The sequence below is a fragment of the Oncorhynchus clarkii genome, chromosome 5, assembly GCF_045791955.1.
Source record: "Oncorhynchus clarkii lewisi isolate Uvic-CL-2024 chromosome 5, UVic_Ocla_1.0, whole genome shotgun sequence".
NCBI classification, from domain to species: domain Eukaryota; kingdom Metazoa; phylum Chordata; class Actinopteri; order Salmoniformes; family Salmonidae; genus Oncorhynchus; species Oncorhynchus clarkii.
Window position 1 is genome coordinate 37918070 of NC_092151.1, and position 14209 is coordinate 37932278.

At 45.0% G+C, this 14209-nt stretch overlaps 1 protein-coding gene across 1 annotated transcript in view; it reads left to right on the forward strand.

Annotated features, from left to right (window-relative positions):
• LOC139408779 (bone morphogenetic protein receptor type-1B-like) overlaps positions 1-14209 on the forward strand; it is a 104724-nt gene that overhangs the window by 83901 nt on the left and 6614 nt on the right. Inside the window, exons 5-11 of the mRNA XM_071153095.1 lie at positions 9913-10072; positions 10589-10691; positions 11253-11355; positions 12526-12622; positions 12752-12890; positions 13302-13494; positions 13829-14126. Of these exons, the coding sequence (XP_071009196.1) occupies positions 9913-10072; positions 10589-10691; positions 11253-11355; positions 12526-12622; positions 12752-12890; positions 13302-13494; positions 13829-14126 (1093 nt within the window). The remainder of the gene's footprint in view (positions 1-9912; positions 10073-10588; positions 10692-11252; positions 11356-12525; positions 12623-12751; positions 12891-13301; positions 13495-13828; positions 14127-14209) is intronic.

Below are 14209 nucleotides of genomic sequence, written 5' to 3' on the forward strand. Positions count from 1 at the left end.
TTGGAACCTTCCTTTTCGACTGTGCTAATTGGTAGAAAGTCCTTAGCAATGCAATGCAATGCATAATAGCATTTGTGATATCTTTTGTCTGTTCGATGTTTGCTTGTAGGGCATAAACGCGGTCAGCGGTGACTGCTTCGGGCAAACATCCCTAGATTGGCTGGGGCTTAAAGAGCGTTTATCAACACTGTGGTGCAAACTAAAACCTCCTGCATGTTCCAAAGACTGATTTTGCTTCAGATGTTGAAAAAGGTTTGTCGCATTACCAGACTTCGTAGCCACCTGTCTATGACGGCCTACCCCAGCCAAACCTGGATGACATTGGGCCAATTGTGCGCCGCCCTATGGGACTCCCAATCATGGCCGGATGTGATGCAACCTGGATAGACATAGAGTTGGTTGAGTGCGGTCATAGTGCCAGCATTGGTTTGTGGTGGTAAATAGACAGCTACGAATAATATAGATGAGAACTCTCTTGGTAGATAGTGTGATCCACAGCTTATCATAAGATACTCTACCTAACATCGCGCACCAGATGTTATTGACAAATAGACACACACCCCCACCCCTCGTCTTACCAGAGGTAACTTCTCTGTTCTGCCGGTGCGTGGAACATCCCTGCCAGCTCTATATCATCTGCGTTATCGTTCAGCCACGACTTGGTGAAACATAAGACATTACAGTTTTTAATGTCCAGTTGGTAGGATCATCTTGATCATAGGTCATAGATTTTATTTTCCAATGATTGCACGTTGGCCAATAGAGCGGATGGTAGTGGGAGTTTACTATGAATTCTCTTTAGGCAGACCGACCTCCGACCCTTTTTTCTCCGTCTTTTCTTCACGCAAGTGATGGGGTTTTGAGCCTGTTCCCGAGAAAGCAGTACATCCCTCTCGTCGGACTCGTTAAAGGAAAAAACTTATACCAGTTCGAGGTGAGTAATCGCTGTTCTGATGTCTAGAAGTTATTTTCGTCCATAAGTTGGTTAGGAGCACATAAAACGTCAGCCATCCTCTCCGGCTCCATTCTTATAGTGTTCATAGTGTTTATAATATTATTAGTGTTTAAGATCATTTTTTAATGACTACCTCATATCTGTACCCCACACATACAATTATATTTTAGGTCCCTCAGTCAAGCAGTGAATTTCAAACGCAGATTCAACCACAAAGACCAGGGAGGTTTTCCAATGCCTTGCAAAGAAGGGCACCTACTGGTAGATGGGTAAAACAAAAAGCAGACATTAAATATCCCTTTGAGCATGGTGAAGTTATTAATTACACTTTGGATGGTGTATCACTACACCCAGTCACTAAAGATACAGGTGCCCTTCCTAGGGCTGTGACGGTCATGACATTTCGTCAGCCGGTGATTGTTAAGCAAATAACTCCTGGTCTCACGGTAATTTACCGTTAATTAACATAAGCACATTTAGCATCTCCTGGCTTTCGCACACAGCCTACAAGCCACCGATACAGACCTTTGAAACATCTACATTTTAAAACGTTTAATAAATCCATGTAATATAGCCTACACCATCACAATAAATCCATGTAATATAGCCTACACCATCACAATAAATCCATGTAATATAGCCTACACCATCACAATAAATCCATGTAATATAGCCTACACCATCACAATAAATCCATGATTTATTTTAGACAGGTCTAAAGAAACATGATATGAAGAAATGTATTATATTTCAGAAGAAGAGAATAGCATACTCTGAGTTGTCCTTATGTGTCACGGTTTTCTGTATGTGAAAGAGAGTCGGACCAAAATGCGGCGTGTAGATTGCGATCCATGTTTAATAAACAAACGTAAAACACGAATCGATACAAACACTACAAAACAATGAACGTAACGAAAACCGAAACAGCCCTATCTGGTGAAAACACAGAGACAGAAACAATCACCCACAAACACACAGTGAAACCCAGGCTACCTAAATATGGTTCCCAATCAGAGACAATGACTAACACATGCATCTGATTGAGAACCATATCAGGCCAGACATAGAAATAGACAAACAAGACATCCAACATAGAATGCCCACCCAGCTCACGTCCTGACCAACACTAAAACAAGGAAAACACACACGAACGATGGTCAGAACGTGACATAATGTTAGGCCCTGACCTGTCTATGCCATATGGCTGTGAGCTACACTAGTTCATTTAGCAGACAAGATTTGCTTAGAATTCTGTGGGATTATTTTATTTTATTTTATAGTATGAAGAATACAATTGAACATAGCTGAATAAAATAGAACGTTCTGAGGTAGTGCGCACATGTGTCTATTCTGTGTTGAGCGGTAAACAATGAAACAGGTCCTCCTATATGCTTAACTTTGAGTTATTAGGGTTAGGGTTAGGGTTAGGGTTAGAGGGTTTGGCCGGTAGGGATATCCTTGTCTCATCGCGCACCAGCAACTCCTGTGGCGGGCCATGCTAACATGCATGCTAACAAAGGTAGCCAGGTGCACAGTGTTTCCTCCGACACATTGGTGCAGCTGGCTTCCGGGTTGGAGGCGCGCTGTGTTAAGAAGCAGTGCGGCTTGGTTGGGTTGTGTTTCGGAGGACGCATGGCTTTCGATCTTCGTCTCTCCTGAGCCGGTACGGGAGTTGTAGCGATGAGATAAGATAGTAATTACTAACAATTGGATACCACGAAATTGGGGAGAAAAGGGGGTAAAAAAATAATAATAATAAAAATTTAAAATAAACAATTTTAAAAATAAAAACCATAAATGCGTAAGGGCTTCATGAGGTGTGTGACTATAATTTAACCTGTTGCGACGACCAAACCCGGATCCGGGATTCTATTTATAGACCTAAGCTCATTACCATAACGCAACGTTAACTATTCATGAAAATCGCAAATGAAATGAAATAAATATGCTATCTCTCAAGCTTAGCCTTTTGTTAACAACACTGTCATCTCAGATTTTCAAAATATGCTTTTCAACCATAGGAAAACAATCATTTGTGTAACAGTAGCTAGCTAGCGTAGCATTTAGCGTTAGCATTAGTGTTAGCATTTAGCAGGCAACTATCACAAAAACAAGTAAAGCCTTCAAATAAAATAACTTACCTTTGAAGAACTTCTGATGTTTTCAATGAGGAGACTCTCAGTTAGATAGCAGATGCTCAGTTTTTCCAAAAAGATTCCTTGTGTATTAGAAATAGCTCCGTTTTGTACATCACATTTGGCTACCAAAAGAAAAAAAAAAAAAAAAAAAGAAAAAAAAACGAAAATTCAGCCCTCAAAACGCGAACTTTTTTCCAAATTAACTCCATAATATCGACTGAAACATGGCAAACGTGGTTTAGAATCAATCCTCAAGGTGTTTTTCCACATATCTCGATGATATATCCTTCGTGGAAGCCTGGTTTCTCCTTGCTCTCAAATGGAAAAATAATTGCACCTGGCTTTACGCTCCAATTTCGACGCAGGGACACCAGGCGGACACTTGGAAAATGTAGTCTCTTATGGTCAATCTTCCAATGATATGCCTACAAATACGTCACAATGCTGCAAACGCCTTGGGGAAACGACAGAAAGTGTAGGCTCATTCCTTGCGCAATCACAGCCATATAAGGAGGCAATGGAAAACAGAGCTTCAGAGATTCTGCTCATTTCCTGGTTGACGTATCATCTTGGTTTCGCCTGTAGAATGAGTTATGGGGCACTTACAGACAATATCTTTGCAGATTCTGAAACTTCAGAGTGTTTTCTTTCCAAAACGGTCAATAATATGCATAGTCGAGCATCTTTTCGTGACAAAATATTGCGCTTAAAACGGGAACGTTTTTTATCCAAAAATGAAATAGCGCCCCTAGAGATCCAAGAGGTTAAGTCGGGGGGAAAAGCATGCGCTGTTTCTTGCCTTAAGCTGGGCATCATTCACAAGTGATAATATGATGGGATCGTTCTCTTTTTAATAGAGGCCATCAAAACTGTTTTCTCACACAATTGCATAACCTATAGAAATGTTGTGCAACATAAGCTCATGGGCTCTCATTAAGTGTTTGATTAGATTTTCCATTACATTTCCATTGATGTCAGAGTGATTAAAGGTAGAGTGCTGAGTACCAGGTTTGGTAGGCTACTAATGACCATCAGCAGCATCAGAGCTTGGAGAAGCCTAATTACCATGACTAAACGGTTACATTGAAATCAAATCAAATCAAATGTATTGGTCACATACACGTGGTTAGCAGATGTTAATGTGGGTGTAGCGAAATGCTTGTGCTTCTAGTTCCGACCATGCAGTAATATCTAACAATTTCACAACTACCTTATACACACAAGTGTAAATTAATTAATAAGAATATGTACATATAAATATATGGATGAGCGATGGCCGAACGGCATAGGCAAGATGCAGTCGATGGTATAGAGTACAGTATATACATATGAGATTAGTAATGTAGGGTATGTAAACATTATATAAAGTGGCATTGTTTAAAATGACTAGTGATACATTTCTTACATCCAATTTTGTATTATTAAAGTGGCTAGAGACTTGAGTCAGTATGTTGGCAGCAGCTGATGGCCTTGAGATAGAAGCTGTTTTTCAATCTCTTGGTCCCTGCTTTGATGCACCTGTACTGACCTCGCCTTCTGGATGATAGCGGGGTGAACAGGCAGTGGCTCGGGTGGTTGATGTCCTTGATCCTTTTGGCCTCCCTGTGACATCGGGTGGTGTAGGTGTCCTGGAGGGCAGGTAGTTTGTTCCCGGTGATGCGTTGAGCAGACCTGACTCCCCTCTGGAGAGCCTTGCGGTTGTGGGTGGAGCAGTTGCCGTACCAGGCCGTTATACAGCCCGACAGGATGCTCTCGATTGTGCATCTGTAAAAGTTTGTGAGTGTTTTTGGTGACAAGCCAAATTTCTTCAGCCTCCTGAGGTTGTTGCGCCTTCTTCACCACGCTGTCTGTGTGGGTGGACTATTTCAGTTTGTCCGTGATGTGTATGCTGATATATGCTTTCTCCTGGCATCCACCAAACCCAGATGTGTCCGTCAGACTGCCAGATGGTAAAGCGTGATTCATCACTCCAGAGAACACGTTTCCACTGCTTCCACTGAGTCCAATCCAGCCGACGCTTGGCGTTGCGCATTATGATCTTAGGCTTGTGTGCGGCTGCTCGGCCATAGAAACCCATTTCATGAAGCTCCCGACGAAACCGCTATTGTGCTTCCAGAGGCAGTTTGGAACTGGTTAGTGAATGTTGCAACCGAGGACAGACAATTTTTACGCGCTACGCATTTCAATACTATAAACATGAGTGAAAATAGATAGATATAGAATCAATCTTTTTGTTAGAGGAGTGTGTATTAAACAGGAATCATGTAACAGATATGGAGTCTCCCCCATCCTGTGTCTACACCCCATATGCTATGTGTTGGCCTCTAAAAACAAACTATATCAGGGGCCAGGCCTGTATGAGCCCAATGCCAGGCCACGGGTCTGATCAAAGAGGGAACCTCGTCTCCCCAAGGGCAGAAAGGCTGCTTAGGGGTTAGAGGACCAGGGGTTGGCATAGACCCTCTTCTATTTCTCCCTCCCCGAATTAACAGCAGCCCTGCATCACTCTGTGAGTCCATTAGGAGAGGGGAGTTAGAGAGAAGTTGACTCTACATGGAGAGAGGTAGTGTGTGTTTTAATGGATCTTAGTGAGAGACTAAGCAGCTCTCCCAGCCTGTGGATTTACACCATGCCTCTGGCCCCGGGGTCTGGGATTTTCTCTGTTTACCTCCAAAGGGGGATTCTCTTTCCCTCACAAGAAAAATGACAACAGTGACTTGGAAGGATGGAGCTTTCCTGTAGCTGGCCTGCTGCAGTGGAAAAAAGGAGTCTGTCCATTCTGTTCCCTCTGTTCTGCCTTTATGTGAGTTTCTATTTTTGTTTTTAAACGATCTGGACAGAATCACGCCACTGATAAACTCGTAAAACGTGTGTGTTTTTCCACATTTGCACAACAGATACACACGAGAAGGAATGTGTGATAGTCAGTGCAGCCATGGGCCCGGACCCCTCCTCTGTCAGGGTGGTTAGATTAGAGTGGACGGAGTGTGCTGCTCTTAAAGGAACACACTGACTGGTTGTGTCTGCTCTGCTCTCTTCTGACTCGGCAGCACTCATTAATCTCTCTCTCTCTCTCTCTCTCTCTCTCTCTCACACACACACAAACACATACACACACACACACACACACACACACACACACACACACACACACACACACACACACACACACACACACACACACACACACACACACACACACACACACACACACACACACACTTTGGAACACTTACAAGCTGTTCTCAACGGTTACAGTTAGTCCTTGCGACATACCGTACCAGGGCTGTACACCTCCAGTTCTGACTTGATGAACTGACTGAGTGTGTTGGTTAGACGTAGCCTAGTAGTTACCAGACTGATTACCCCTGGACTATCTGTGTAGCAAACTGTGACTATCTGTGTCTTTTTACACACACAGAGCGAGAGGGGGAGAGGGGGACAGGGGGAGAGAGAGATTCACCCGGATCCTCCATCCAGACAGACACTAACTAATCAATCTCCTCCCATATTGCCCTGCTCTCTCATCTGATTAGCTCTCTTGCCACAAGGGTCCAGTGGTCCAGCTGTACAGTACTTACTGTATTGAGTAGTGGGCTGTCTGATAATAGAGTTCAGTAGGATTTAAAGTTTCTATAGAAGTGTTGAGTAAAGTTCCACTGTCTTGGATTTGTTTGGGTCCACCTCTGTCAGGTATCTACTCGGGATGCGAAGCGGACCCCAAGACTATAATACTGGCACATGAAACTGGACATTTCTCGCCATCAAAACACTAGTGGGTTGATTAGATGTGTGTATATGCAGCTGTATAAAAACACACTGGTCTGACCTGTTCTGTTAACACTTTCAGGGTGAAGGTGGTGCGGAAGACAATATTTACCTCAGTGCAAGTAAATACACGTGTATTACTGTATGGCTGGCTGGAGTGGGGGTGTGGGTTTGGGATCTGTGGTGTTGAATGTCCTGGTTGACCGAAGTTCACTGCTCCTCCTAATAGCATTGCCACGGAGCACAAACAGGGACCATTTAAGTCTCGGTTCGTCATTGCAGTGGTTTACAGTAGTACAATGATGCTGCGCTTATTATAGAGCATAGCCTGCAGAATGTCTGCTTGCTCTGTGTTGTTATCTGTCATGACATCTTTGTGTTTATTGTCACTCGTATGACACTGTTTTAAAGACATGCTCCGGCACTTTGGTGACTAAGAAAGTCATTGTTAAACCTCCTGCTTTGGGCTGGATGTGTCAATGTGTAGTTTATATACTGAATACAAAAATGGAAATGCAACAGTTTCAAATATTTTACTGAGTTGCAGTTCAAATCAGGAAATCAGTCAATTGAAATAGATTAATTAGGCCCTCATTTATGTATTTCCCATGACTTGGCAGGGGTGCAGCCATGGGTGGGCCTTGGAGGGTGTAGGGCCACACACTGGGGAGCCAGCCCCCCAGATGACCCAGCAGGTGAGGAAGCCGGATGACAAAACTGTGGCCTTTTATTGTCCAAGCACAAGGTGCACCTGTGTAATGATCAGCGTTACCCAATGAGGCTGCAGGACGGGCCCACGGCTCAGTGTACACAGCAGAGGGAGAGATCGAGCGATGACATGACGTAGTACGCAATTTCCAGGGACCACTTTTGGCTCATGAGTGCTACTTTCAGAACTACTGGCTTAGTAATAAGTATACAAAAGTACTGCAGAATCTCTTTAACATAGTATAATATAGACTTATGACTGCTTCTCTCAAGGTTGCCATAGTCACTAGTCAAGGTGCTCTGAGCGCTGAGCCCTCTTCCTTCCTCTCTCTGGTGAAGCAGGCTCTATGGGTGAAAGGCTAGAAGGTGGAAAAGGCGAAGTGTGCTGGTAACACGAGCACCCAGTTTTTCTAGTAAAGTATATGAGCAGAACCTTGTTTTGCTCTGTGGTTGAGCCTGCCCTGAGCTGTTATTGTAGTGGGAATGAAACACGTGTGAGGGCATAGCTGGTCTCTTCTGGCTAACCCACAGTAACACTGTCCTTTCACAGTGTCTCTCTCTGAGGCAGGATGGTTGGGACTGGGAAGGTGTACCAAAACAGAGCTGGTATATACAATACCAACTTAATGAGGTGGTCTCCAACAACATATTTACACGTATCCACCGATCATTCTTAGAGCTGTTTTGGTTTGTATTCATTCATGTATAGGAGATACTGCTCCGACTGACAGTGAAGTATGAGTATTCTTTGGAGGGCTTTATAACATCGTAAACACACATACTCCCAAAATATCGAGGCACACAAACGTGTAGCCACGAGGGTTCTGTTGGGCTGCTCTGCCAAAACCAGGGTGAGATATATGGCCTTGGATATTAAAACGACATGCCACACACTCGTTCCAGAACTGCTGTCGAGACTACCACACACACACACACACACACACACACACACACACACACACACACACACACACACACACACACACACACACACACACACACACACACTAACTTGCATGCATGCACACACACACACACACACACACACACACACACACACACACACACACACACACACACACACACACACACACACACACTAACTTGCATGCACACACACGCACCTGTCACACACACACACACACACACACACACACACACACACACACACACACACACACACACACACACACACACACACACACACACACACACACACACACTGAGCACAAAAAGCTCTTTCTTGTGAGGGTATTAAGTGTACCAGTGTTGTTCCAGTCTCAGGCAGGTACATTGAGTTGAGGCCAGAACAGAACAGAAGGGTAGCTTTCACCAGACACGGTCACCGTTTCTGTGGCTACGTTACTATGGTGACGTTGCCAAGGCATTTAGATTTTTCAAGCATGTCTGGAAAGAGGGAGTTGAAGAGTGGAGAAAATGTCACTTTGCTAGCTTTGATTTAATTTGAATTTACCTCAGTTATGTATGCACTTAAGTTTAACTACAAGGTATGTGCAGCCGTTTGAATGACACAGTGTCCATATAACTGTGTTTGGTCTGTCCTGGGACTAATAAACCTGCTCTGTCCTCTCTCTGTCATATAACTGTGTTTGGTCTGTCCTGGGACTAATAAACCTGCTCTGTCCTCTCTCTGTGATATAACTGTGTTTGGTCTGTCCTGGGACTAATAAACCTGCTCTGTCCTCTCTCTGTGATATAACTGTGTTTGGTCTGTCCTGGTCCTGGGACTAATAAACCTGCTCTGTCCTCTCTCTGTGATATAACTGTGTTTGGTCTGTCCTGGTCCTGGGACTAATAAACCTGCTCTGTCCTCTCTCTGTGATATAACTGTGTTTGGTCTGTCCTGGTCCTGGGACTAATAAACCTGCTCTGTCTTCTCTCTGTGATATAACTGTGTTTGGTCTGTCCTGGGACTAATAAACCTGCTCTGTCCTCTCTCTGTGATATAACTGTGTTTGGTCTGTCCTGGTCCTGGGACTAATAAACCTGCTCTGTCCTCTCTCTGTGATATAACTGTGTTTGGTCTGTCCTGGGACTAATAAACCTGCTCTGTCCTCTCTCTGTGATATAACTGTGTTTGGTCTGTCCTGGTCCTGGGACTAATAAACCTGCTCTGTCTTCTCTCTGTGATATAACTGTGTTTGGTCTGTCCTGGTCCTGGGACTAATAAACCTGCTCTGTCCTCTCTCTGTGATATAACTGTGTTTGGTCTGTCCTGGGACTAATAAACCTGCTCTGTCCTCTCTCTGTGATATAACTGTGTTTGGTCTGTCCTGGTCCTGGGACTAATAAACCTGCTCTGTCCTCTCCGTGTCCCTGTAGCCAACGTGTTGGACACCATGTTACTGAGGAGCCCTGGGAGAGACCGGTCAGACAGAAGGTGGGAAAACGGTGGGAGTACAGCCCCGGCTCCAACACAGAGGATCCTCTGGTGCCACTGTTACCACCACTGTCCTGAAGACTCGACCAACAATACCTGCAGGTATGATTCACACGACCGCACAGAGACACACGCACAGAGGCGCACGCACAGAGGCGCACGCACAGAGGCACACGCACAGACGCGCGCACATTCCACAAAATTACAACCCTGTTGACACGGTCAACGTCTTTTTCAGACCATCTTAGAATCCACTGTGTCTAATATCTAATGTGTAATTAGCTTGCATTAATTAGTACACAGCAGAGGCAATTCCTCATATCGGTCACTATCCTGTAAAACTCTAATTCCGTGAACAGAAAATACACTGGTGTCTGTGCCACAGCCACTGTGGAACATATGAACTCAGACAGTGATGAGGTATTGAATTACAAGCATAATTACAGACAGATTCATGCCCACTGTCTCCATCCACGTCTAGTTGTGTTTATTACATGTGATTGTGGTTGCCGATACAACCTTCTCAGCACTGTGAATTTTTAGTCATGATGAATATATTATGTTGGAAGTTTGACAGTGGAAGGGGCACAGATGTTGATGATCACGGTATCTCTTCAGGACTGATGGTTATTGTTTCACCATGGTGGAAGATGAAGAAGGAAGTCTCCCTGTGCTGACCTCTGGGTGTCTGGGGCTGGTGGGTTCGGAGTTTCAGTGCAGGGTAAGTCTGCAGTGTGTGTGCGGTGTGTGTATGTGAACGCCGTCAAGTGCAGGCAGCCACTGTAGAAGTGCAGTTGAAGCAGCTTTATAAGCTCTTGTAAAGTCCTTATCATCTCTCTATGACTCACTACACTTCTCAAAGGAATCTCTTCAAATCAGACCTAAACTATACTACCTCTACAATGAGCAATGTGTTAGGCCAGCCTTGTCTCGCCATCAACAAGCAACATTGTAAATACCCTATGCAGATGTAGTATCTTCATTTGAGCCAGTTTGCAACAGCAGGAAAATGGTCCTGCAGCAACAGGAAATGTAAATAATTATGTGGATTATATATAGGTATTTGTTAGGGCAAATCAAGTCGGAAGGCGGAAATTACAAATTGTAGAATCCTTTTTTAAACCTCTAGTTCACGACAAGTTTGCATTTCCTGCTGTGCAGGAACATTCCCAGCCACAAAATAGTGAACAAATAAAGATTGTGCATCTGCAGTCCTTCAAACTGTTGTCTAGTAATTAGAGTTGTGTAGATGTAACCGTGTGTTTATGGTGGGTCACAACAGGACACAGGGAATGCCCGTCAGAGGAGGGCTCTAGAGTGCTGTACAGACCAGGACTTCTGCAATAAAGACCTGTATCCTACTTTACCACCACCGAGGGCCCCTGGTAAGAGACACACTCAGTCACACACAGTGAATTCCACCCAGTCAACACAGGGAATCTCTGTCCTCTTGTGCGGAAGAGGCTTTCAGAGTGGGCTCCCTCAACCTGCACTTGGGTGTGATGGGTAGTGACAGTTTAAACTGTTACAAACCACAGTGTATAGTGCTGGCTGGAGTGGCACTTGCTGCTCAGGGGGAAGACAGGGGAAGGCTGGAAGGAAGACAGTGGGAGGCAGGTGAAATGGAGCTGGCAGGCTTGGCTTGTTCTCTCACCCTCTAATGAAAAGGACAGCCTCTCCCCAGGGCCTGCTTGTGTTTCCTGCGCTGCTACGGATCTGAGATATCTGTCCATCTGTCACTCTTCTAGCTAGACACCAACACTGTGTGTGTGTGTGTGTGTGTGTGTGTGTGTGTGTGTGTGTGTGTGTGTGTGTGTGTGTGTGTGTGTGTGTGTGTGTGTGTGTGTGTGTGTGTGGTGCATTACGTCTATCAAAGAAATTAGTCAAAGACAAATTGATTTGTCAAACGCGGCAAATTATACAGTGATATAATTTCCGCGTGTGTCTATCTTCAAGTGTATGTATGCGTGCGTGTGTCTATCTTCAAGTGTATGTGTATGTATGCGTGCGTGTGTGTGTGTGTAAATGATTGACAGGAGGCTGGCAGAAAGGCTAGAGTCCCAGAGCAGCTTTGGGCCTCAGGGGTTGCCGTGGCGATGTCAGTGTGACACCCAATCTGTTTTTTTCAGGAAGAGGATATGATCGATCACACACTGAGAGGGGGAGAAGGGGGAAAGAGGAACAAGAGAAGGGGGGATGTGGGGGAGGAGAGTGGAAAATAAGAGTTTGTCCCCATCTCTGAGATTTGGCAGGGTTTGGAATTAAACTGTTATAAACAGATGAATGGAGGAACTGGTACTGTTGAGTTGACCCCCAGTGTTAGGTTTGGCTCTGTGGATGTGTGAACTGACTGACTTTCTCTTCTCTCTCTCTCTCTCTCTCTCTCTCTCTCTCTCTGACTCTCTTCTTTCTCTCGCTCTCTCTCTCTCTCTCTCACTCTCTCTCTCTCTCTCTCTCTCTCTGTCCTTTCTCTCTCTCTCTGACTCACTTCTTTCTCTCTCTTTTCCTCTCTTCTCCTCTCTCTCTCTCTCGCTCTCTCTCTCTCTCTCCTGTAGATTACGTGGACAGCAGTATCCACCACATGGCTCTCTTCATCTCTGTCACAGTCTGCAGCATCATCCTGGCGCTCATCATCGTCTTCTGTTACTTCAGGTGAGAAAACACACATGGACTTGGACTCCGACTCACACACTGAGGAGATTGGTAACATAGACCAATGTAAGAAGAAGGATAAAGCCCTTAGTAGCATTACTAAGGGCTTTACCAATGTGTCTCTTCCAGATATAAGCGTCAGGAGTCCCGGCCTCACTACAGTATTGGTCTGGAGCAGGATGAGACTTACATTCCCCCTGGAGAGTCTCTGAAGGACCTGATAGAACAGTCCCAGAGCTCTGGATCAGGATCAGGACTCCCCCTGCTGGTGAGCGCTCAACACTGCACATCACACACATCAGCAACCAATGGCAAAATCAGTCCAGCAATACAGTGGTACTCTCTCAGTGGGTTAGTTATGTTGAATTAGATGCATAAATCGTGATTATGATGGGGGTTAGTTATGTTGAATGAGATGCAGAAATCAGGATTATGATGTGGGTTAGTTAAGTTGAATTAGATGCAGAAATCAGAATTATGATGTGGGTTAGTTATGTTAAATTTGAGGCAGAAATCAGGATTATGATGTGGGTTTGTTATGTTGAATTAGATGCAGAAATCAGGATTATGATATTAGGATATTGTGATCTTGACAATTACAATGTTCACTTTAGTTGTTGACGACGATTATTATTTTATTGACGCTGACAACGGTGTGTGGGTGTTTTCCTGTGCTCAGGTGCAGCGCACCATAGCCAAGCAGATTCAGATGGTGAAGCAGATAGGTAAGGGCCGCTACGGGGAGGTGTGGATGGGTCGCTGGAGAGGAGAGAGAGTAGCTGTCAAAGTGTTCTTCACCACCGAGGAGGCCAGCTGGTTCAGAGAGACAGAGATCTACCAAACTGTCCTCATGAGACACGAGAACATACTGGGTAAGGACAGAGAGTTGGGTGTGTGTGTGTGTGTGTGTGTGTGTGCGCCTGTGTGTGTGCGCTTCCTTGTGTGCATCTCTACATGTGTGTGTCTTTTGGCTTGATTCAATCCGTAGCCGGGAGATCTGCATTGTAGCGGGATTTACATTTAAAGGCAACGATACCGTGTTCACAGTAAACGCTGTGTTTGTCGGCTCAACCGGAAGTTACCTTTAAATGTCAAACACATTACAACGCAGATATTCCACGCTACAGATTGAATCGAGCCCTTTGCATCTCCTCAAAGATCTCCCCCCCCCCCCCCCCCCCGTCCCCCCGTCTCCTCCCTACCCAGGCTTCATAGCAGCGGACATCAAGGGAACAGGCTCGTGGACCCAGCTCTATCTGATCACAGACTACCATGAGAGTGGCTCTTTGTACGACTACCTCAAGTCCACCACGTTAGACATCAAGGCCATGCTGCGGCTGGCCTACTCCTCAGTCTCAGGCCTCTGTCACCTCCACACAGAGATCTTTGGCACCCAGGGCAAGCCGGCCATCGCCCACAGAGACCTGAAGAGCAAGAACATCCTGGTGAAGAAGAATGGGGCCTGCTGCATCGCAGACCTGGGTCTTGCCGTCAAATTCATCAGGTAGGACAGGAAAGGGACATCTGACATACATCAGGTCATGAATGTAGAGATAACGAAACATCTTTATAGAGCAGATTTGTTCT